Below are 24,472 nucleotides of genomic sequence, written 5' to 3'. Positions count from 1 at the left end.
TCATTCTAGAATGATTGGGGTGATTTTGTAGGGGAGTGCATCGACATAGAAAATACAAAGAATCATAAAAAAGCTGAATTGTAGAGATTTTGGTTTTTCTTTTAAGAGTAGTGTGTAAATATATGGCCAGCCTACTGTGAGAGCTGAAAACTTAGTGCACGCCCGACGCACAGCAGGCAGAGAAGGATCAACAGTGGACAAATGTGCATCCTGATACATATTGGAAATAAAAGCTCCAAAATATGCATGGTCCAAAATTCCCAATAGCTTGTACTTCACCAGAATAAAAACAATGAATGAGAGAATGAAAACAAGACCAACCTGGTCTTAAAGATAATTTGAAAATCTAAAAATCCATACAACTGACATTGCTTTTCTTTTTGCAACCAAATGTTCATTTTTGGAGTTTTTCTCCTGTTCCTCACTCTTTTTCAAGTTGTAGTGGCTGAGTAGCTGGGCCTACTTTAAGTTGTTTGATAAACTGATCAAGAATGATTGTGATTGGTGGTTCACTGTGCAAGCAGAGCCTGCATGTCACTCACTAGCTGCAAACTCCATGTATCCACCAACCTGTAAATCGAAGCAAATTGTTATATCAGACAGACTTACATTGTAATTAGTCATGGAAAATGAGAACTGTGCAAGTTTTCATTTTGTATCAAGCAGCAAAAAGTTGTAGCATGCGGTGTTTTAGTTAATTTGCCATATTTCACATCACAATGAGACCATTGTGCATGCACACATTGCGATGACGGTGCTGAAACGATATATCGTGCAGCCATAGTAGCAGACACAGCATGTTTGTAGACATCTTCCATCTTTGAATGCACTTGAATCACTGTGGAGTTTTCGGACAACTGAGAATGTGAAACAAGTCTTTTGGGGAGCTGGCTGTAAAAAAAAAAATGCAGCTAGCCTGGCATTTACCATGAAGCAAAGCCCTGTTGACACTTATTAGTCATAATGCTTCAGAAAAGTCAAAATATTACACATAGCATGTTGACAGCTCAGATATATTCACTGATGGGAAGCGATAAGCTGTCATAGTCAGTCATGTTAACTTTAATGCAACTGAAGCAAAGGCTATTATAGACCCATTTGTGTTTGCAGGGATTACTCAGCTGAAGTCAATGTTTACAACCCTCAGAAGAATGAGAGGGACAAAATACGAGTTTGTTTTTCATAGTTTTCAAAATAAGTTTGTGTTTTGAATCGTTTTTGTAATCATATCCTTTACCTCGGTGTGGTTATCAAAAATAAAACAGCAGGCAGAACTTCAAGCACTATAGTAAATTGTTTTTCCACTAGGATATGGTGTAGAGGATTGTTGAAGTAACTTTAACCTTATAAAAAAATACGTACGTCCGGATAACGGCTCATCGAGCAATATCCTCACATAAGTCTGTGTGGATGCAAAACCATCTAATTTATGGACTCCATGACAAACTTCAGCAAAAAGACCATTTAATACCAATTTTCCCAAGTCCGCTCACAGTATGCACATTGATAAAAGGTGGCTTAATAAAACAAAAAAAAGTCAATACAATTATACAAAGAACAACCCTCATAGGCATGCATTTCACTTCACCAATAAAAGTATGAGCGTTATAACCGAGGTTGAGTTGTCTATCAATTTTCCTGTCTTCTGATCATCACTTAAGGCCCAACGTTATAGGCTGTGCTTTACCATCTCTTGCATAATGGGTAAAAATCCTTTGGGGGATATTGCAACTATAATGTCACCTTATCTCTGAGTGAGCTTCACATGCTGACTAGCTTTTTAGTCTTCAGGTTTTGCTCTCTGATATACTGTCCACAACCATCGTGGATTCATACCCCTCAGTGACAAGATGGGTCTGCTGCAAGACATCTGACATCATGAAGTCCCCCGCTGCCTGGCTGTGCCCCTGGTTCTGGCTGGACACAATCCCCTCCATCACCGCCTCACCAGTCTGGATCGTCACCTTGACTGTGTTACTGGGATCAAGACTAGGACCAGAGATGGGCGTTGGGTTCGGGGCTTCCTGAAATGCATGGGTCTGTGGAATAAGGTCTTTATCTTCGGTGACCTGTGATGCCCCAGATGTTACAGTCACTCCACTCTCACTCTGGCCTTTCTCCTCTTCCTGCACTATCACGTTCCTCAGCTTTCTCTGTCGGGGGTTGTAGTTTTCGGTGCGTTTGTGGATGAGAGTGTGACGCCGCAAGTGAGCCTGAAGAAAAATGTATATACCAGTTACAAATAAATGCGTGTCCTGGGTGAGCACAGGGATATGCAGTAGTTCACAGCCTACCTGGCGGGTAAACTTGTAGCCACAGTCTTTACATTCAAACTTCCTCATGCCCTTGTGACGACGCAGATGGACACGGAGCTGCTCCATGGCTGGGGACACAAACACCATGAGGAAAATGAATTTTTATGCCATTTTGCTAACACGGTTATACTGTTAGTCATGTAGTACTTTGAAATTGGGCTCAAAACGTGACATGTCCATGGAATAGAGAACAATGAGGACAGGGCCCTCCCTTGTTTCATTAAAGCAGGGCAGGTCTTACCTTTGAAGGTTTTGTCGCATATGTGACAACAGTGGGGGCGGCCCTCCTGGTGCTTACTGGCAATATGGCGGACAAGTGGGCCTTTCTCTGTGAAGCGCTGCTCACAGAACTCGCAGCTAAAGGGACGCTCACCTGTGTGTGTCCGGTGGTGTTTGTCTAGACTGGCTGGTAAAACAGAGATTTCAAAATTAAAGCGGCAATAAGATAATAAAATGACACTAAGACAGACAAAAAGCAAAGAGGTAGTTCTTACAATAATAATAATGTCCTGTCTTGGTGTTTATGATTGTGGCAGATATTAAAGTACCTTTGATTACAGTGCAGATATTAAAGTTTTCATATAATGGTTATCAATGCATGCTGTTGTATTGTAATTCTATGTTAAGTACACTGAAAGCTACAAAACCGGAGTCAAATTCCATTTATGTGCAAACCTACATGGCCAATAAAGATGATTCTGATTCTGATGCAGACTGAAAAGCTTTCTTCACAGCATTATCATAAATAATAACAATAATAATAATAATATCTATTATCCAAACTTCTTATCCTACTCAGGGTCGCGGGGATGCTAGAGCCCATCCCAGCAATCACTGGGCGGCAGGCGGGGAGACACCCTGGACAGGCCGCCAGTCCATCACAGGGTCGATACATTCATACCTAGAGACAATTTAGTATGGCCAATTCACCTGACCTACATGTCTTTGGACTGTGGGAGGAAACCAGAGCACCCGGAGGAAACCCACGCAGACACGGGGAGAACATGCAAACTCCACACAGAGAACGACCTGGGATGACCCCAGAGGTTGGACTACCCCCGGGCTCGAACCCAGGACCTTCGTGCTGTTAGGCGACAGCGCTAACCACTGCGCCACCATGCCGCATAACAATAACAATAACAACAACAATAATAATAATAATAATGATAATAATAATAACATAATACTGGAGAAAAAAATATTTCTGAATACTTCCCTAGTTACCAAAAAAACTGCTAGCGAAAAATATAAAAGACAGCTTGCTTTATAGGCATTGTTATGCAAGGCTGGATCACACCTTTCATAGAGGAAGCTGCTCAGTTGAAACCAACAGTTGTATAAAGCTACATAATTGTTTGCATAGCCGATGGTAGATAGTGGGCAGCTGTTACCTTGCGTCCTGAATGTTTTGCCACAGAGATGACACTGGTAGGGCCTCTCACCAGTGTGTACACGCAGATGCATGTTCAGATTTGTCTTCTGGGTAAATGCATGGCCACAGAAGCTACATACAAATGGACGTTCATTTCTGTAAAATAGAACAAACATCAACACGAGCACATCCCAACATATGATGGTAACAAACGGTCAATAAATTAAAAACAAAAAAACAAAATGGTCCTCCATCACTTGATTTGACTCATAACAAGGAATTGAAAAACATTTCCCCCCCTTTTCTCCCCAATTGTATCCAGCCAATTACCCCACTCTTCCCGAGCCATCCCAGTCGCTGCTCCACCCCCTTCGCCGAGCCAACGAGGGCTGCAGACTACCACGTCTCCTCCTATACATGTGGCGTTGCCAGCTGCTTCTTTTCATGCTTCTTTTCTTCATGAGGAGTTTCGCTAGGGGGAAGTAGCGCGTGGGAGGATCACGCTATTACCCCCAGTCCCCACCCCCTCCCGAACAGGCACTCCGACTCACCAGAGGAGGCACTAGTGCAGTGACCAGGACACATACCCAGATCCGGCTTCCCACCACAGAAATGGCCAATATAGATGCCCGACCAAGCCGGAGGTAACACGGGGATTCGAACCGGTGATCCCCGTGTTGGTAGGCAACGGAATAGACCGCTACGCTACCTGGATGCCAAGGAATTTATATTTTGTTTTTCAATTCTGAGTAATTAAAAGATGGCATGCTCTGATAGGTGAATGACAAAAATGTTAGCAAAGTGCGCTTGAATGTGGTATTCAATGGGAAGAAAATGGGAAAAGGCAGCCGAGGAACATATTTAAAGACTAGGACTTTCTTTGCAGAGGATCAGCTAATAGTTGAGTGTGTAAGAAATTGGTGATGAAAAGTGTCAGACACAGTAACACAGGAACACATCAGCCATGAGTCAGAGCTGTAAGCGTCATCACAGCTGAAATACACCAGCGCTCATGAGACCACATCCTTCGGTTTGCTGTTTTACTCAAGACTTTTTTTTCTGATTTTTTTCCACCCATTTTCTCCCCAATTGTATCCATCCAATTACCCACTCTTCCGAGCCGTCCTGGTCGCTGCTCCACCCCCTCTGCTGATCCGGGGAGGGCTGCAGACTACCACATGCCTCCTCCGATACATGTGGAGTCACCAGCTGCTTCTTTTCACCTGACAGTGAGGAATTTCGCCAGGGGGGACATAGTGTGTGGGAGGATCACGCTATTCCCCCCAGTTCCCCCTCCCCCCTGAACAGGCGCCCCAACCAACAAGAGGAGGCGTTAGTGCAGCAACCAGGACACATACCCACATCCGGCTTCCCACCCGCAGATGCGGCCAATTGTGTCTGTAGGGACGCCCGACAAAGCCAGAGGTAACACGGGGATTCAGACTAGCTATTCCTGTGTTGGTAGGCAACGGAATAGACCACCACGCCACCTGGACACCCCCTTTACATAAGATTTTAACCGCCACTCTTTTAACCATACTGATCCTTCCCAGCAAATTCCTTCGTGTTCACAAGCTTCTTTTTATAACTTGGCCTCGTCACTTTTTCTTCTCGGTTCTCACTTTTCCCCCTCAGACTGTTTATGTCACATCATCTAATCTCATTTGCATAATGGCAGTAAAGGATTCAGTCCTACAACCTGTGAATGGCTTTGATATGCATTTGTAGGCCATTTCGGCTAGAGGCTCGGTGGCCACACTCTTCGCACACAAACGGCTTCTCGCCTCGATGCTTGGCTGCCTCGTGCACGCGCAGCTCCGTGCTGGTCAGGAAACACTTGGTGCACTCTGTGCACTGTAGAGAGTAATTGCATAGGAAAAAAATTAAAAGTTAATACCTCATATTGAATTATGAGAAAATATCTTTAAATCGGTGTGTAGTTACATGCATACAGGTTTAAAGAGCATAACTTCTGTTTTAAATAAGTCATGGGTTTTATAAATGCAGGGTGAAAACAGACTAAAAATGAACAACTCACCGCATGTGGTTTGGGAAAGCCATGGCTTTTGATCATATGAATTGTCAAATCCCTTTTGAGCATAAATTGCTCAGGACATGAAGAACACTAGAAAAAAAGTATAGCGATACATTATCAATGCAGATTTTATCACAGATTTAAAAAAGGGTACATTTTATATGTTTCCACTTTAATTCAGTGTTGGTTTGAATATGTTTTATGCTTGACAGATGTACAACATACCTTGTAGGGCATTTCCCCTGTGTGGGAGATAATGTGCAAACGTAACTCTTGTTTTCTACTGAATGTAGAGGCACACGTCGGGCAAGAGTATGTCTGTGATGGCAACATAGTACAAAAAGTGAAAAGATAAGTTTCTCTATTTCCTCATTTTACAGTGATGAGAATTTGTTGATTAAATGCCTAAATGTAACCAGAAAACAAGTTTAGCAATTGCATCAATTCAGCAGAAATATGAAAACATCAGATCCTCTGTCACTCACATGTGCCCTTGCACAGTTTCTGGACTCATGCTCCAAGAGATTCTCTTTTCTGAAGTATCTTTTATCACACTTCTGACATTCAAATGGCTTCTCACCAGTGTGTCGCCTGCATGAAGGAAAAAGCAAATCAGAGCCATACCTTTCACTCCGTTGCCAAATAAAATTAAAAAAAAACCAAACATTGAAACTCATTGAATATCAGCTGAACCATACCTGTTGTGGACTTTAAGATAATACTTGCTGCGGAAAGTTTTGTTACAAGTGGGACACAGCACAGAGTCTTTATTGGGGTCTCCTCTGATGGCCTTTCCATTCTCTTTTTTGACCACTTTACTTTGGACTTTGCATCTCCGAGTTGTTGATGTTGATGGGGCTGTGGGGCTGGCCTGGGCAATCGGGACATACTCCTCCTCTGAGTCTGGATTGAGCCCCTCAAAATCCCCATCATCCTCATCTTCATTCCCAGGACTGACACCATTGCTACTTAAATCAATCTGTAACTCAGTCACCTGAAAATAACAGCATAAAAACATAAATTGTAAAAATCGCCACAAACTTTCAGCATCAATCTTATAATTGTAAATAAATGATGTGCCTTGACCAGTCTATATTACACAATCCTGTACAATTTTTTTTACCCATGTGGGCAAGTTTTAGATGCTGTAATGTTACCCTAAGGAAAAAAAAATATTGTTACATTTTAAATGTACTCTCTACCTCTGATTCGCTTGAGGGCAGAAATAAGCTTCGAGCCCCAACAACTTTATCACAACGTCCTTTTTCCACTGGAATAGGCCGGGTCGACTTAATGGTTTTCTCTGGTGGTGTATAGTCTGTGGTGGAGTTCTCACCAACCAGTCTCCTGGGGCCCCGGACTTTGCGGCCAGAGCGAGTAGTCGTAGAAATAGTATTAGAAGTAGTGGTAATAGTAGAAGTAGTAGTAGCAGTTGTGGTGGAGGCAGCAGTTGCTGCTGTACAAAAGCTGGGTTCATCTTTTGTGATTTCAATTGCTTTTTCCTCCTTGACTGAAAAACTGGAGTTTGCAGCTGCCTTCTTAGGTCTACCTCTTTTCCTCTTCACAGGCACAGTTTCTGAGGAGCTTTCCACATAACGCTGACAGAGCGCAAGTGCCTCTGGTACACACAGGCTGGTGGCTGCATGCTGCACCTTCTCCAGATTGACAGGATCCAGTTTCAGCTCTCCAGTGTAGACAAAGTTTAACAGTAACTCGAGGCCATCATTGGGACAGTCTTGAAGGCAGATCTCCATGCATGGTATGGACTGCATTCTAGAGTCTTCAAAAAGCTCGCTGAAACAGGCAAGAATATTACGATGGGCCAAATATACCACCCCATCGCCCACATTCAACATGGCATCACAAAATCCACCTGCTGCCCTCTGCTGGTTCAGGGCGGACAGCACACGCTGTGCATGGCTGGTCTCCTGAGAAAGCATGTCGCAATTTAGCGCAGATCAACGCTACTCAAGGCGGAGGGACATAACTTCACAGCATAAAGCAGGAATTTTCTGAAAAGTAAAAAAAATGTAATTATATAAATTAATTAAAAAATGTAATATCGATTAAGAAAAATTAAAAGGATAAAACGCTGTTTTGCATATCATAGATGCCTTAATACTAGCATTCTGTCACATCCAATACAACAACTGTTAAGTAGAAATACCATATTCTACTCACAGGAGTGTTGAATGAATTTTAACAAATTACAGCAACATGAATGCAACATCTGTGAACATTTTCAGCATTAGGGAACGCTTCAGAGTAACACTAATATTCAAAACTTTACGACAGATATATTTTCATCGGGCACTGGGTTTTAAGACACTATTATTGCATGAATCATGACACTCATTTTAAAGTTAAAACGCGTATACCAGACTTATTGCTTAAGGTGATTGCAAGCCCCTTGCTACGTATATGGCTCGACGTTTATTTCGAAACACATATTTTGAAAGACACTCCCTTACCAGTGTAGCCACCATGCAATAGCATTTTGAGATTCGCATTCTTACTACCATGAAGGTTGGTAATTCACTTTTATCTGCTAAGAAGCTTCATTTTGACCTGTTGTTTTGTAAATACCATGAAAACGTAGCAAGCTAGGATATATGCACCTTGTTTCGCGTAGGCCCCTCGAAATTGTAAAGGAAGAGGATGTGACGCAATTGACATACATCAACTCTGCGAAAAATATTTTTGTCCACTTTTTAACCAGCGACATTGTTAGACATCTTTTTTTTCCTGGAGAGATGATATAATCATTAGTGCAAAATCCAATATAGGTACTATTTATTATGCATTGTTGAAAATCAGCTTAAGTATCATGTGGAAATCAGACAATAACCTTTGGAGCTCACTGCACCCCGGGCTAACACTTCATCGGCCAGCTGGAAGCGTCGTCTGTTTTCGGCTCACACATGTTAGCCTGTCTTAGCTAATGCAGCCAGTTGTAAAAACGCGTCAATAACTGGTTAACTCCTTTGATTGATTTTCCTTTTGAAAAGGTTATCCAACTGAAATAAGAATCAGGGGTTGATCCTGCACTTTCACTTCGTTTTCCCACGTTGGGTGTATGTTTTCCTCTCTCGTCTTAATGCAACAACAGTAGCAACTAGCTACCTTAAATTAGCTAGCTAGCTCTTGTAACGTTTAGCCAGTGGTAGCAGTAATAATATACATCGTTTTCCTAACGGATGATTCCGCTTTGGCAGTGAATTTTGTTGTGTTAATTCGCCGAACGTTTGACGCTAGCTATAGCTGCCGTTATGTAGGTAAAGTTCTTATCAGATGCATTAGCATCGGTGGCCAACATGCGACAACAGAAAGGGTGCAAAATAAATTTGTCTTCTTTCAATCAATCATGTACATACGGGACATCATTGAGACATTGTTAGCTTACTGTTTTTTTTGTCGTTCGTAGAGCCACGTAGCAACAGAGAGTGTATGTAGAGTAACGTGTTTTGCCATTATTTTCAGCTGTCCCCTTTCTCTTTTTCATCAGGGAACACAGGGATAATTGTTACATGCAGAACCATGAAGGTTAACAGAGCCGCTCATGTCAAGGTTCCTGCGAGCTCCACCAAATGGAAGGACGCAAAGGGGAGACGGTTCAGAGCTCCCATCATTTCCTCAAATCTTAACTCTAGTCATGTCATGGCTAAGGTGATAAAAGAACATCAAACCGTTGTAAAGAAGAAATCTCATCTCAAGAGACTGAAGAAGAAACACAAGTCGGTTTCTGGGTCTAACAAAGCCATTCAAACCCAGTCTGGATTCAAGAAGTCCTGTGCCAATACTAATGGGAATTCAACACAGATGGCTGATGTTGAGTCAGATGAATCACAAGACTGGAGTGCCTATGCTCGATCCATTCTCGAGAATGGGTTGGAGACATCAGATGGAATGGAGACTTTGAGCTCAATGAGATTGGAGGGAGAGTCTTTACATCACTGTGCACAGAGAGATGATCGGCATAATCACGCAGTCCTGGTCATGCAGAAGAGTCAGGTATGCAAAGCACTATGGTTATAGACTGCCTATCGAAGTGAATGTCAATCAGTGGTGTAGTGGAGGGTATACGCAGATCCACAGAGTATACCTACCTCTTTTTCTGGTTATTTGGAGAATACCCACTTGTCAACCAATAGCCATTGAAACATATAGGAGAGTAGTATACCCACTTCCACTTCAGTACTCTACCTGCCCTTATAGTAGTATACCCATCTCTTCTATCTATCACTGCTGCCCTGATGACAGTGATAAATGACTATTTAATTTAAGCTATTGCTCATTCATAAGATTATTTAGCAACTTCAAAGATGAATTGTTGAAATGCTTTAGTATGATTAAATATATTAGGTATATTACTTTTCTGCAAGACCCTGTGTTTCCGGGGGAAGTGCCTTTTGACCTGCCTTTATGGTCGAGTTGAGGTTATGGGTTTTACCATCGAAGAGGGACAGCAGTCATATCCACTGTTTTCTCCCGCGTCCCATTGCCCTGTGACCATCATTGCACTGGGGAGCGCTGATGGCATTAGAGATGAGGAAATGGAGGTCACGGCAATCCTTCGCAAGTATCTTAACCCAGGTAAGAGCTTTTGACACTCACCTACCATATTTAGAGGCATTTATTATTGTTTTTATTATTGTATATTTGTATGCATTTGGTTGGGTGTGGCGGCACGGTGGCATAGTGGTTAGCGCGGTCACCTCACAGCAAGAAAGTCCTGGGTTCGAGCCCTGGGGTAGTCCAACATTGGGGGTCATCCCAGTTCATCCTATGTGTGGAGTTTGCATGTTCTCCCCGTGTTTGCGTGGGTTTCTCCGGGTGCTCCGGTTTCCTCCCATTGTCCAAAGATATGTAGGTCAGGTGAATCGGCTGTACTAAATTGTACCTAGGTAGGTGTGTGTGTGTGTGTGTGTGTGTGTGTGTGTGTGTGTGTGTGTGTGCGTGTGCGCGCACACGCATGTGCTTGTTTAGAGAGAAGATGCACTTATGACCTCTGATGACTAGTAGTTCTCCTGATTTCCTATGTTAAATGCACTTATTGTTAGTCACTTTAGATAAAAGCGTTGGCTAAATGACTGTAATGTAATTTGTATGTGTGTGTGTGTGTGTGTGTGTGTGGTTGTTGGCCTGTCCAGGGTGTCTCCCTGCCTGCCGCCCTATGACTATTGGGATAGGCTCCAGCATCCCCATGACCCTGAGAGCAGGCTAAGCGGTTTGGATCATGGATGGATGGATGGTTGTGTGTGTGTGAGCATGTGTGTGTGCGTGCATGCGTGCGTCTCTGTCCGCGGCTAATCTCGCAAACTACAGGACCCATCAGCCTAAACTGTTTTGTGCACAGTTATGACTGTTTGATGAAGAACCTCTTGTGGTTGCGGTGATAAAATACGTTTGTTCTTGCTATTGCCACTCGCTCTCTTCATTCACTCTCTAGCCCGCTCAACCAATGCTGCTTTTCGTCACTGGCCGCTCTTTGAGTCAACCGTGCGCATGCGTGACTCACATTTATGGTTGAGTCAGATCAGGCTGCGATAGTGTCAAAACCAAAACATTATGTATAGGGGTATGAGTCTAGAAAGTAAAGTAAGTCGATCGTATTTCGCAAGCCAGCAAATCATTCACTGCTGTTCTCAGCACAGGAGAGCAGGAGGAACACTGGATGAACCAAAAATAATTCACCGTATTCACCTCGCCGCCACGCAGAAGTGCCATAGTCTTCAATGTTAAAACTCCACTATGAAAATACAATTTCAAGAGTAGGATTAATCACAGTCACTGCTGGAAATCATCTCAGTAGCTACGATAAAACATTTCCCATGGCTGAGCTATGTTTTCTTACTGTTGTTTTATGAATGAACGTCAATCAGCAGAGCAGCCATTCACCTTGATTCATTTTATATCATGAAAACTGACGGTTAAACACATTTGACATCTTTTAAGAAGGGCTTTGAAATTATGATAGCCTGATCTCTGTCATTTGATGTCAGACTTGGTTGCTTTCACGCGAGGGTCCTCCTGGGAGGCTGCACATCCATAGACTGACAGGCAGAACGTTTTTATTTGGTAGAATTTTTTTTAGCTTCAGCACTACATATTAACAACTTTTTTTTCCATATTGTCTAGTAAATCGACTTGGGTGCAGTGCAAAACTGTTATAATGGCAGGAAAAACATCAGTTTTTCTGTCCATGTATGCATGTATTTCCCTTCTCCTGGTAGGTGAAAAAAGGGTTTATCGCCAGGTCTGAGCATCGGAGAAGGGGAGATACGTATGCCTGGCAGAGATCCTCTAGTTATTAAAGATTTGTCTCATACTTATTGATTCCCTTCTTCTTGGGACTTCTTTGTTTGCTTTTCCTGCTTGGTAGAAAATGATTGTGCTCACCTGACATTCATTGTTTTGTATGTCTTTTTATATTTATTGTTTTTCACAGCATCACGTAAGAAGCTAGTGAGAAGTATAAGCATGAACTCCTCTCTGATTCTCTTGGAACCAATGGAGACCCCTTTGACACGATTTCTGTACAATTTCACAGATCTCAGTGAATTATTCAGCCCCACAGTGGTGAGTTGACAGATGGTTTTATGTTTAGCTGACATTAAATTTGGACTTTATCACAATATTCTCCATTACCTTTGATTTACAATAAGCGCTGAATATACTGTTTATCAAATTATGTCTTTCCATGTTTATCCTGATGCCTCAATGTTCAAGGGGACAGGTACGCTACACACGGTGCTTCACAGTAACATTTCCTTCCTCCTTTTTTACAGAGTGAACTCATGTCTGCTGTGCTAGACACTCCATTAAATGGTTTGGGTGTTATTCCACTGTCCAGCACAGTTGTAGGCCTCAACTTGTCACAGAGTTACAGAGATGCTGTCAATTCAGTAGTTAGTGCTTGCAGAGGTACACAAAGAACATTACATTCATAAGTATCATGGTCAGATTGTACATTATCCATAACTTCTTTTCTTTTTCAATTTGAAACACACAAGGAATTCATTTGATATTTGACCCTGGCAACTTACTGAATACATATCATCCATCATAGGAGACACAGAAGGCTGTGCAGTTATCCTTGTTTATGGAACAAAGAATGTCGGGAAATCAACATTTATCCGCATCCTCATCAATACATTACTTAATCAGTAAGTTTTCCTTATGACAACAAAGCAATTAAGTGAGGTTTGCTATTGATGTGGTTTAATGCTCTGATGTTTTCATAAGCAAAATGTGTGTCTATGTCTGTGTGTTTGCAGCACTACTTGTATAGATTACTTAGAAGGTGACCTAGGCCAAACAGAATTTACCCCTGCAGGCTGTCTCTCCTTATCTACTGTCAAAGAGCCACTTTTGGGTATGTTATGTCTTCATCTGTACCATGTATTACTTGTATAACATATCTTTAAACTTTTTGTGTCACTCTATCTTTCAAATAAATGTTTATTGCTGTAGTATCCAATGGAGTTGAATCAAGTGCAACTGGACTTGGTATATATCCGTGAAGACGTTTTGCCTCTAATCCAAGAGGCTTTCTCGGTTCGTGCCATTCTAGACTAGGTCTAGAAAGGCATTTGCACTTGATTCAACTCCTTTGGATAACCATGACCTGGATGAATGAGAACATTCACAGACTTGCTGTAATATCTGTTTAAGAGGGAATAGGACATTTCTCTTGTATTATTTTCAGGTCCTCCTTTCACACATCAGCGTACACCAGAGCACATGATCTACTATGGTCAGACGTCAAGCGAGTCTGACTTGGACCGTTACCTGGAGTCCCTCAAGTCTTTGTGGCACCGGCGCCCCCCAAGCAGAGAGACCCCCATCATCATCAACACCATGGGCTGGGTCAAAGGTAAATCAGAGGATCGGTGTCCCCCACCACAGCAGCTTAAAAATGAACCATATTTCTACCATATGTAAATAGTGTGTAAGCATGTGCTTGTTTCGGCTATCCTCAGGTTTTGGATATCAGCTGCTAGTGGACATGATCCGCCTCTTCCCAGTCTCACATGTAGTGCAACTCGGCCATAGTGGGTCCACCCATTGTCCTTCACTCACTCCAGAATTTTTGAGGACAGCACATGGGTACCAGACACACCCACCTGCTCCAACTGCTCTGGACGAGTTTACAGAAAGCCACAGTACCCCTAGAAGTTATGTTCACATCATTGCACAGGCAGAGTTTCAAGGAGTTGGATGCCAAGGGACAGCGTGAGTGTGCCATTGGCAATCAATGTTGATGTGTTTATTCATTATAAGCCACAAACTCTCTTACTGGCAGCAATCCCCAGCTTTCTTTTGTTCTAAAATACATGGTAAAAAATACTTTTGGACCAAGTATTTTTTTTCCATTATACCGTCTGTCTGGACAAACAATAATATCTGGAAAATAAAGGATTTTCAGCCCTGCCCAAATCAATAAACTAATGATTTAGTTTATCTTAAATGACAATTATCTTCATGGATAATTCATAATAAGGTTGTGTTTCATGCCAGTAATAGTTTTAATTGTTTTTAAAATGGTAGGTGTCCAATGTTTTAAAATGTCTCACAAATTTATTTCAGCTACATGTATATAAAGCAGAACGTTTTAGTTTAAGTGTGTGTGTGTGTGTGTGCGTGCGTGCGTGCGTGCGTGCGTGCGTGCGTGCGTGCGCATGTGTGTGTGCGTGTATGCATGTGTCTCTTTTCTCTGCATCTTGGATTTGTAATGCATTTGACAGGAAACACCAGCGCAGCAATGAACTCAGAGAATTATCACTGCTTGCCTACTTAAGTCAGCTACAGTCTCCCGATCCGGGCCCTGTTAGACCTCTACACTGCCTCATCCCCTACCAGGTACACAAAAGATGTGATTTTCAGTCATTTGAGGTGCTCTCAATTTAAAAAGACTAAAGCTCAAATCAAGAATACATTAAACACCTGAAAGTATCGGCTTTTGCTTTTTATGCAACTTTTGTAACAGATGCATCATGCCGTTCAAAATCAGTTTTTCCAAAATGAAACTGATTGGTCTCTAATAGGGTCATTTAAACATATAACTGAAAATACTGAACATTCATATGCATCACATTTTGTCTCATTTGAGCTACCATCACATAATTTTGAACTCATGAGTTTCTCAGAGAGATCTATAAACTACTATTAGATATTTAGTAAATAGATTTCTTATTACCTTGTCTACCACATAATAGCAATATTTTAGTTTTGGCACAGGCTGGCCCGTAAAAGCTGTTTCATCTTTTATAGAGGAAGGCATTACCTGTATGCTTATTTAATTGTATGTTTTTTATAATTTGTGTACTGTTCCTAAAGGTTCCTCAGTCAGCAGTGGCTGTTGGTGTGACCCATTGTAAGGTGGCTCCAAGTCATATGCTTTATGCTGCCAATTCCAGTCTGGTGGGGCTGTGCTGCCTTGCAGAGAAAGTAACAAGCACAGGAGGCCCCGCTATACTCTCCCAGGCACCCACCTGCCCATGTGTCGGCTTTGGCAAGTATCCTGTCTGACTTTTTTTGTGTGATCATGAGTAATATTTCACTTCCCACAACTAAATAAATCCATAAATTAATGTATTTTGATCTCTCAACTGATTACTTGTAGTTGGTTTGGTGAAGTTGTGCACATGAAGTTGTATTTAGTGTGTAGCTTATGTTTGTATTGTGGTCTGTTTTCTAGGTGTGCTTCGAGGCATTGACATGGCACGCGGCTTGTACTTCCTGTTGACCCCTGTAGATCCCTCCATCCTCCGTAAAGTCAATTGTCTTCTCCTGGGAGCTATTTCGCTACCCTCCCGCATCCTCACAACACAGGTCAGATGACATTTTCCTCATACAGCACACAATATACTGTAAACCCAGAGGGACATGTACTTGTCATCTCTCTACTCTTTCAAGAAGACATTCCATCACAGGTGATCATAGAAAATATGTGATTCATAATTCCTGTTTCCTGTTTCTCCTTTTTAGCCTGGCTTTGATGGAGACACACCATATGTCACTACGCACTACAGTTTTGACCTCGCTGGGGCAGGGAAGATGCGTATCTTCAAAGGATTGACAAGGCCTGGTCAAATCGGGAATCACTGACCATTGGTAAACATCAGATATTGTTTTCTCCTTTATCCTTATTCACTGGATTTTAACATCAAACTAAGATTGGGCCTTCAATGTACAGAACTGAGAGGGAGGGTGGAGCATTTAAAAAAATTTTTTTTTTTCTACAATGCTCAGTGAAACCCTGAGTGGCCAGCTTTACAGACTGTTTGGCCATAGTTGTCTAGATGGCCATAGTCATGGAGGTTGGCATGTCTCTCTCCATCAATGGACTTCATTCTGACAAATCTAGCTGTGCTGACCATAACCAGTACCCCATTGAGTAGTTTTTTTCAGCAGTAAATGCAAATTTGAGTTTCAATGTTTTGTATCAAATGGACAATAACACCATAACTTGCCACTAAAGCTCTTTTTAATCTTTTTTTCTGGGTAGCTGACATTCCCAAGCCAAACTGAACAAAAATGTTTAAACGTTGGGCGTTTTTCTTGTCATTGTCAAGACTGACCTGATTTAAATAAAGTTATTACTGGTGGCTTTTTATGCTTGATGCCGGCATTAATTTTGTTATACTAGTTAATCTATTCATACAAAATGATGAACACATACAGTCACCCTTGTGTTAATATATTTATTTGTTTAGAGTATACATTGTAATCTCTAAATCAAACAGAGACTTGGTTTAGTGTCAGCTTGTTAATTTCGTGCTATTTTCATTGCCATAAGACTTTTTTAGGTTAATGAGAGTGCAAGAGGTTAGCAACAAGTATGTCACATGACTTCATCTCCATTTGTGAAGCCCTTGAACATACAGAGAAAACCTGTTGGAGTTTTTACCTTATCTGTTTGTTTTTATGCATGCTCAATAATCCAGGTAAGAAAATCACAGAAAGTTGAATCATTTCATCTGGACACATTTATTGAGAGAGAAACGTTGGTAGGCAATATATATATATATATATATATACAGTGCATCCGGGAAGTATTCACACCCCTTCACTTTCCCCACATTTTTTTATGTTACAGCCTTATTCCAAAATGGATTCAATTCCTTTTTTCTCATCAATCTACACACAATACCCCATAATGACAAAGTGAAAAAGGTTTTGTAGAAAGTTTTGCAAATTTATTAAAAATAAAAACTGAAATATTGCATGTACATAAGTATTCACACCCTTTGCTATGACACTCAAAATTGAGCTCAGGTTCATCCTGTTTCCACTGATCATCCTTGAGATGTTTCTACATCTTGATTGGAGTCCACCTGTAGTAAATTCAATGGATTGGACATGATTTGGAAAGGCACATACCTGTCTATATAAGGTCCCACTGTTGACAGTGCATGTCAGAGCAGAAACCAAGCCATGAAGTCAAAGGAATTGTCTGTGGACCTCCGAGACAGGATTGTATCGAGGCACAGATTTGGGGAAGGGTACAAAAAAATGTCTACAGCTTTGAAGGTCCCGAAGAGCACAGTGGTCTCCATCATTCGTAAATGGAAGAAGTTTGGATCCACCAGGACTCTTCCTAGAGCTGGCTGCCCAGCCAAACTGAGGAATCGGGGGAGAAGGGCCTTGGTCAGGGAGGTGACCAAGAACCTGATGGTCACTCTGACAGAGCTCCAGCATTCCTCTGTGGAGATGGGCGAACCTTCCAGAAGGACAACCACCTCTGCAGCACTCCACCAATCAGGCCTTTATGGTAGAGTGGCCAGACGGAAGCCTCTGCTCAGTAAAAGGCACATGACAGCCCGCTTGGAGTTTGCCAGAATTCAATTCAATTCAATTCGATTCAATTTATTGTCGTTAAAAACAATGTGCAGGCACATGTTAAAAATGAAATGAGGGCTTTGGCTTCACCAAACAGTGCAAGACAGACACAGAAAAACACAGCAAACACAATATAAGATATACACACACCTAAAGGACTCTCAGACCATGAGAAACAAGATTCTCTGGTCTGATGAAACCAAGATTGAACTCTTTGGCCTGAATGCCAAACGTCACGTCTGGAGGAAACCAGGCACCTCTCATCACCTTGCTAATACCATCCCTACAGTGAAGCATGGTGGTGGCAGCATCATGCTGTGGGGATGTTTTTCAGCGGCAGGAACTGGGAGACTAGTCAGGATCGAGGGAAAGATGAATGGAGCAAAGTACAAAGAGATCCTTGATGTAAACCTGCTCCAGAGCGCTCAGGACCTCAGACTGGGGCGAAGGTTTACCTTTCAACATGACAACGACCCTAAGCACACAGCCAAGACAACGAAGGAGTGGCTTCAGGACAAGTCTGTGAATGTCCTTGAGTGGCCCAGCCAGAGCCCAGACTTGAACCCCATTGAATATCCCTGGAAAGACCTGAAAATAGCTGTGCAGCGAAGCTTCCCATCTAACCTTACAGAGCTCGAGAGGATCTGCAGAGAAGAATGGGTAAAATACCCCAAATATAGGTGTGCCAAGCTTGTAGCTTCATACCCAAGAAGACTTGAGGCTGTAATCGCTGCCAAGGGTGCCTCAACCAAGTACTGAGTAAAGGGTGTGAATACTTATGTACATGCAATATTTCAGTTTTTTATTTTTTTAATAAATTTGCAAACATTTCTACAAAACCTTTTTCGCTTTGTCATTATGGGGTATTGTATGTAGATTGATGAGGGAAAAAAAACGAATTTAATCCAATTTGGAATAAGGCTGTAACATAACAAAATGTGGGGAAAGTGAAGGGGTGTGAATACTTTCCGGATGCACTGTATATACAACCCAATTCCAGTGAAGTTGGGACGTTGTGTAAAATGTGAATAAAAACAGAATACAATGATTTGCAAATCCTTTTCGACCTATATTCAATTGAATACACTACAAAGACAAGATATTTAATGTTCAAACTGATAAACTTTATTGTTTTTGCAAATATTCACTCATTTTGAATTTGATGCCTGCAACACGTTCCAAAGAAGTTGGGACAGGGGCAACAAAAGACTGGGAGCGTCCGCGGTGGCGTAGCGGTCTAAGCATCGGCTTGGTGTCGATGCAGTTGCCCACTGGGGACTGGGGTTCGCGCCCCGGTCTCGTCAGATCCGACTATGGCCGGACTCGATGAAGCAGCAATCATTGGCAACGCTGTCTTCGGGAGGGGGGCGGAGTCGGTTTGTCTTCGTCATGTGAATGCGTCTGTGTGTGTGTCGGAAAAACAGTGGTTCGGCTTGGATTCGCCTTGTCACGAAAGTGGGGAGGCGTCTCCTTTGAGACTGCCGGCCGGAGAGATGCAGTTGGCGAACGCATATACGAGGGTGGGTGTTTGAATTAAAATAGGGATCAATTGGCCACTAAATTGGGAGAAAAAAGGGAAAAATCAGAAATAAATTTAGAAAAAAAACAAAAGACTGGGAAAGTTGAGGAATGCTCAAAAAACACCTGTTCAGAACATTCCACAGCTGAACAGGTTAATTGGAAACAAGCGAGTGTCATGATTGGGTAAAAAAGCATCCCCAAAAGGCTCAGTCGTTCACAAGCAAGGATGGGGCGAGGTTCACCACTTTGTGAACAACTGCGTGAGCAAATAGTCTGACAGTTTAAGAACAACGTTTCTCAATGTACAATTGCAAGGAATTTAGGGATTTCATCATCTACAGTCCATAATATCATCAAAAGATTCAGAGAATCCGGAAAAATCTCTGCACTTAAGCGGCAAGGCCGAAAACCAACATTGAATGCCTGTGGCCTTCGATCCCTCAGGCGGCACTGCATTAAAAACCGACATCATTCTGTAAAGGATCTTACCACGTGGGCTCAGGAACACTTCGGAAAACCATTGTCAGTTAACACAGTTCGTCTCTACATCTACAAGTGCAAGTTAAAACTCTACCATGCAAAGCGAAAGCCATATACTATCAACAACAACCAGAAACACCGCCGGCTTCTCCGGGCCCGAGCTCATCTGAGATGGACTGACGCAAAGTGGAAAAGTGTGCTGTGGTCTGACGAGTCCACATTTCAAATTGTTTTTGGAAATCATGGGCGTCGTGTCCTCTAGGCTAAAGAGGAAAAGGACCATCCAGATTGTTATCAGCGCAAAGTTCAAAAGCCATCATCTGTGATGGTATGAGGGTGTGTTAGTGCCCATGGCATGGGTAAATTGCACATCTGTGAAGGCACCATTAATGCTGAAAGGTACATACAGGTTTTGGAGCAACATATGCTGTCATCCAAGCGATGTCTTTTTCAGGGACGTCCCTGCTTATTTCAGCAAGACAATGCCAAGCCACATTCTGCACGTGTTACAACAGCGTGGCTTCGTAGTAAAAGAGTGTGGGTACCAGACTGGCCTGCCTGCAGTCCAGACCTGTGTCCCATTGAAAATGTGTGGCGCATTATGAAGCGCAAAATATGACAACGGAGACCCCGTACTGTTGAGCAACTGAAGTCGTACATCAAGCAAGAATGGGAAAGAATTCCACCTACAAAGCTTCAACAATTAGTGTTCTCAGTACCCAAATGCTTATTGAGTGTTGTTAAAAGGAAAGGTGATGTAACACAGTGGTAAACATACCCCTGTCCCAGCTTTTTTGGAACGTGTTGCAGGCATCAAATTCAAAATGAGTGAATATTTGCAAAAAAAAATAAACCCAATAAAGTTTATCAGTTTGAACATTAAATCTTTTGTCTTTGTAGTGTATTCAATTGAATATAGGTCGAAAATGATTTGCAAATCATTGTATTCTGTTTTAATTTACGTTTTACACAACGTCCCAACTTCATTGGATTTTTTTTATATATATATATACACTCACCGGCCACTTTATTAGGCACACCTGTCCAACTGCTTGTTAACGCAAATTTCTAATCAGCCAATCACATGGCAGCAACTCAATGCATTTAGGCATGTAGACATGGTCAAGACGATCTGCTGCAGTTCAAACCGAGCATGAGAATGGGGAAGAAAGGTGATTTAAGTGACTTTGAACGTGGCATGGTTGTTGGTGCCAGACGGGCTGGTCTGAGTATTTCAGAAACTGCTGATCTACTGGGATTTTCACGCACAACCATCTCTAGGGTTTACAGAGAATGGTCCGAAAGAGAAAATACCCAGTGAGCGGCAGTTCTGTGGGCGAAAATGCCTTGTTGATGCCAGAGGTCAGAGGAGAATGGCCAGACTGGTTCGAGCTGATAGAAAGGCAACAGTAACTCAAATAACCACTCATTACAACCGAGGTATGCAGAAGAGCATCTCTGAACGCACAACACGTCGAACCTTGAGGCAGATGGGCTACAGCAGCAGAAGACCACACCGGGTGCCACTCCTGTCAGCTAAGAACAGGAAACTGAGGCTACAATTCGCACAGGCTCACCAAAATTGGGCAATAGAAGATTGGAAAAACGTTGCCTGGTCTGATGTGTCTCGATTTCTGCTGCGACATTCGGATGGTAGGGTCAGAATTTGGCGTCAACAACATGAAAGCATGGATCCATCCTGCCTTGTATTAACGGTTCAGGCTGGTGGTGGTGGTGGTGTAATGGTGTGGGGGATATTTTCTTGGCACACTTTGGGCCCCTTAGTACCAATTGAGCATCGTGTCAATGCCACAGCCTACCTGAGTATTGTTGCTGACCATGTCCATCCCTTTATGACCACAGTGTTCCCATCTTCTGATGGCTACTTCCAGCAGGATAACGCGCCATGTCATAAAGCTCGAATCATCTCAGACTGGTTTCTTGAACATGACAATGAGTTCACTGTACTCAAATGGCCTCCACAGTCACCAGATCTCAATCCAATAGAGCACCTTTGGGATGTGGTGGACCGGGAGATTCGCATCATGGATGTGCAGCTGACAAATCTGCAGCAACTGCGTGATGCTATCATGTCAATATGGACCAAACTCTCTGAGGAATGTTTCCAGTATATTGTTGAATCTATGCCACGAAGGATTAAGGCAGTTCTGAAGGCAAAAGGGGGTCCAACCCGGTACTAGCAAGGTGTACCTAATAAAGTGGCCGGTGAGTGTATATTATATCCTGTTGATGAAGCAGTGGGGGTTGCCCTTCTGAAATTATGAAATGTCCCCCACTCTTAGCAATTGGACCACCCTTAACATTGACCAAGTGTGTCTGTTCCTGAAGCTGTGTCTTGATGTTCAAGAGTACATCTGGCTCCATCTTTGCAACTATTCCCCAGTCCTCTGTGAATAGTACACATGGCCATTGAAACTGTAGTTAATGGTCACACCTATTTGCTTATGACACTGATCATTGTTTTCGGTCATTATTTCACTGTATTTATAAGGGTGGGGACACCTGCAGTCAGTATAGACTGAAGAGGTCACTTAGAGGAGTGATGAAATGTTTCTCTCTCAATAAACGTTGTGTTCAGATGAACTGATTCAACTTTCTATGATTTTCTTACCTGGATTATTGAGCATGCATAAAGATTTGTGAATAAAGTTTTCCTTAGTTGGCTCAAGTGATCATTCTATTGGAGCTGCCACTGTACAGTATTCAGCTGCTATAGATTTATTTTTGGGTTGAAAGGACACTGGTGTCTCTTCACTTAAAGGTCATCCAAGATTTTTTTTAAATGCGAAATGTTCGTTTCTTTTCACGCTCTGTTTTGTAAATGTATGTGGGGGGAAAATAAAGAACTTCATTTCTTAGATGTCGCCCTCAGGGGGCAGTGGTGGTTTATCCCTCAGAGCAGTAGAGAATTGTTTTGCACTCATACTGTGGATAAAGGGCGAGAATGGTTTAGCTGACAATGTCTTTCATAAACAAGTCAATTTCAATAAAGAGTTCAGGAATTATATGATTTTTCATTACTGTGTCAGTGAGAATTCAAGACAAAAGAACTAGCAGTCAGGAATTTATCTTGACTGTCTCAACACCATGTTACTGTACAGACATTGTTTTTCTTTTTGACTGACTGGAAGAATGAAGGAAGATTCCACTGGCTCTGTGGTGAATTGCTAATATCTTAAGTGCGTCATTTGAACAACCCCTATATGCCTCCTTGCCTTTCTTTGTTAACATTTCCCACTCCTTTTTTGATGGTGGAAGCATGCAAGCAAGCAGTTATGTTGTGGCACTGATTGTTTTTTTTTGCTTTGTCAGGATAGACGTTTTCCCATTGAGCTCATGCAACCCAAAGAGGACCCCCTAGTTGAAGGTGCAGTCCAGACAGCCTACACAGGGATTAGAAATAAACATAGAAATAACACAAATGTAGAAGCACCCATTACAAATTACACATATTTGGGGGAAAATTTTAACATTTATAGACCATCAAATTAAAATGGAACTTGTTACTAATAAATGGAGATGTACAGTTGCATTGGGGCATGGCTACTTTGGGTTTATCATAAGAAAACAATAGTCACTGATGTTTTGGGGGAAATTTTATAATTTCTTTATCCTTTACATTCATTTGCACCCCTGTTGTGTTTTCGAAACCGAGTTGAAGACTTTACTAATCAATTCCATGTTACCTGAAAACAAAATTTGTGGTATGAGCAAACATGTCCCAAACTCATGGAAATGGAGCATACGTCATGTAGGCAAAATGTAAGGAGAATGTTGGTTGTTAATCCCTACTGCTGTTCAGGAAATGAGAAATTATTTGGCACTCCTACAGTAAATTAATATGCCTTTATTATGAGCTACAGGCAGAGGCAACAAGGGTCTTGATCTGGTTATGACTAAAAGGCGCTGAACAGCATGCAAAGAAGTAAGACAATAGTACTGTCAAGCAGATATAGTCAGGTAGGCTCTTGGTTTGGTTAGCATTATTCTAGGCTCTAGATCAATCAATCAATCAAGTTGCATTTTACATGGCGCTTTTCTAGCTGCAACAGCCACTCAAGGTGCTTTACATTTCTGGTCAAATCTGAATTTCAGACACCTGTTACAAGCCGTTTTCTGTACAATCGCTGCCTATTTCGTATGCGTAAGGCCACTGAAGTGTGATTTACAACAATTAACTTATTCACACGTGTATTACAAAAAGATCTGACATGGGCCGTTTGAGTCTATTGACATTAAGCAGACCAGTGACAGACCTTAGTCGGTATGCAGATAGATGAACAATAGATTGTCCAATGCTTTGTTGCTGTCTGTAACTATTTCAAAGTAATCATTTAATTACTCTTCAGTAAATAATCTATGTCACATTGCTCACATCTCTGTACTGTTTTATTGCGAAAACAGTACAAATGTATGGCCTTCTGGGAAAGGGCTGAAACTATATGTTGTCTAAAGAAACAATGGAGAGAGAGTATGCCGCCATAATCACTCAAAAGTGACACATTCCCCACTCTGAGGGTATATGTGGGACTATTGCAGAGACTATTCAGTTCCACTAAGGACACAAAATTAAAAGACTGGCATTTTATTTCTTTTTTTTTTCAAGTGAAAATTTTAAGGCCTTGTTTTGAACTTTGTTTGCCACACACACACAACTATCCTCAGATGATAGGCTTGCAGTTTTACCTGTTCTGATAAGTACACTATCTCCTGTGCTGTAAAATTGTCTCTGGCGCCTCTAGCGGCTAAACCTAGTCACTCCATAGAGAAGTAGAGAACCTTTGTGGATCCATCCAGGTCGTCTGAATGAATGGAAAGGAGCTGATGGTTGACCGGAGGGGGACCGACCATCGACAGCAAGACGAGGCGGGGAAATGGTGTCAG

General features: G+C 42.0%; 2 protein-coding genes across 3 annotated transcripts; one reads left to right on the top strand and one right to left on the bottom strand.

Annotated features, from left to right (window-relative positions):
* Window positions 1-1,466: 1,466 nt before the first annotated feature.
* Window positions 1,467-8,393, bottom strand: zbtb48 (zinc finger and BTB domain containing 48). Of its 2 annotated transcripts, XM_056273338.1 has the most exons (11): window positions 8,341-8,393; window positions 6,925-7,734; window positions 6,421-6,716; window positions 6,208-6,313; window positions 5,948-6,040; window positions 5,726-5,812; window positions 5,387-5,541; window positions 3,707-3,843; window positions 2,557-2,721; window positions 2,295-2,383; window positions 1,467-2,213 (listed from the first exon to the last, which is right to left on the bottom strand). In XM_056273338.1, the coding sequence occupies exons 2-11, from the start codon at window positions 7,660-7,662 to the stop codon at window positions 1,788-1,790; spliced, it is 2,292 nt and encodes a 763-aa protein (XP_056129313.1). In that variant the 5' UTR covers window positions 7,663-7,734; window positions 8,341-8,393; the 3' UTR covers window positions 1,467-1,787. The 2 variants fall into 2 exon arrangements, with proteins under 2 accessions (XP_056129313.1, XP_056129312.1); XM_056273337.1 differs by having other exon boundaries at window positions 1,467-2,383.
* A 258-nt stretch (window positions 8,394-8,651) lies between these two features.
* On the top strand, window positions 8,652-16,328 carry nol9 (nucleolar protein 9). Its single transcript, XM_056273339.1, has 13 exons — window positions 8,652-8,796; window positions 9,228-9,733; window positions 10,105-10,315; window positions 12,171-12,301; window positions 12,511-12,646; window positions 12,792-12,888; window positions 13,000-13,097; window positions 13,431-13,598; window positions 13,705-13,957; window positions 14,470-14,584; window positions 15,062-15,236; window positions 15,423-15,556; window positions 15,713-16,328. The coding sequence occupies exons 2-13, from the start codon at window positions 9,260-9,262 to the stop codon at window positions 15,830-15,832; spliced, it is 2,112 nt and encodes a 703-aa protein (XP_056129314.1). The 5' UTR covers window positions 8,652-8,796; window positions 9,228-9,259; the 3' UTR covers window positions 15,833-16,328.
* Window positions 16,329-24,472: the final 8,144 nt, after the last annotated feature.

The sequence above is a fragment of the Lampris incognitus genome, chromosome 2 (genome assembly GCF_029633865.1).
Source record: "Lampris incognitus isolate fLamInc1 chromosome 2, fLamInc1.hap2, whole genome shotgun sequence".
Lineage (NCBI taxonomy): Eukaryota > Metazoa > Chordata > Actinopteri > Lampriformes > Lampridae > Lampris > Lampris incognitus.
The sequence above is the reverse complement of the archived record's forward strand: the minus strand, read 5'-3'. Positions and strand labels throughout refer to the sequence as shown.

Excerpts from the sequence above, each read along its gene's own strand:
- nol9 (XM_056273339.1), top strand. The coding sequence starts at position 9,260 with ATGAAGGTTAACAGAGCCGCTCATGTCAAGGTTCCTGCGAGCTCCACC. Across the intron at positions 9,734-10,104 it reads TGGTCATGCAGAAGAGTCAG|ACCCTGTGTTTCCGGGGGAA; the intron begins GTATGCAAAGCA and ends CTTTTCTGCAAG. Across the intron at positions 14,585-15,061 it reads ACTGCCTCATCCCCTACCAG|GTTCCTCAGTCAGCAGTGGC; the intron begins GTACACAAAAGA and ends CTGTTCCTAAAG.
- zbtb48 (XM_056273337.1), bottom strand. The coding sequence starts at position 7,662 with ATGCTTTCTCAGGAGACCAGCCATGCACAGCGTGTGCTGTCCGCCCTG. Across the intron at positions 3,844-5,386 it reads CATATCAAAGCCATTCACAG|AAATGAACGTCCATTTGTAT; the intron begins GTTGTAGGACTG and ends TCTATTTTACAG. Across the intron at positions 2,722-3,706 it reads CAAAACATTCAGGACGCAAG|CCAGTCTAGACAAACACCAC; the intron begins GTAACAGCTGCC and ends CTGTTTTACCAG.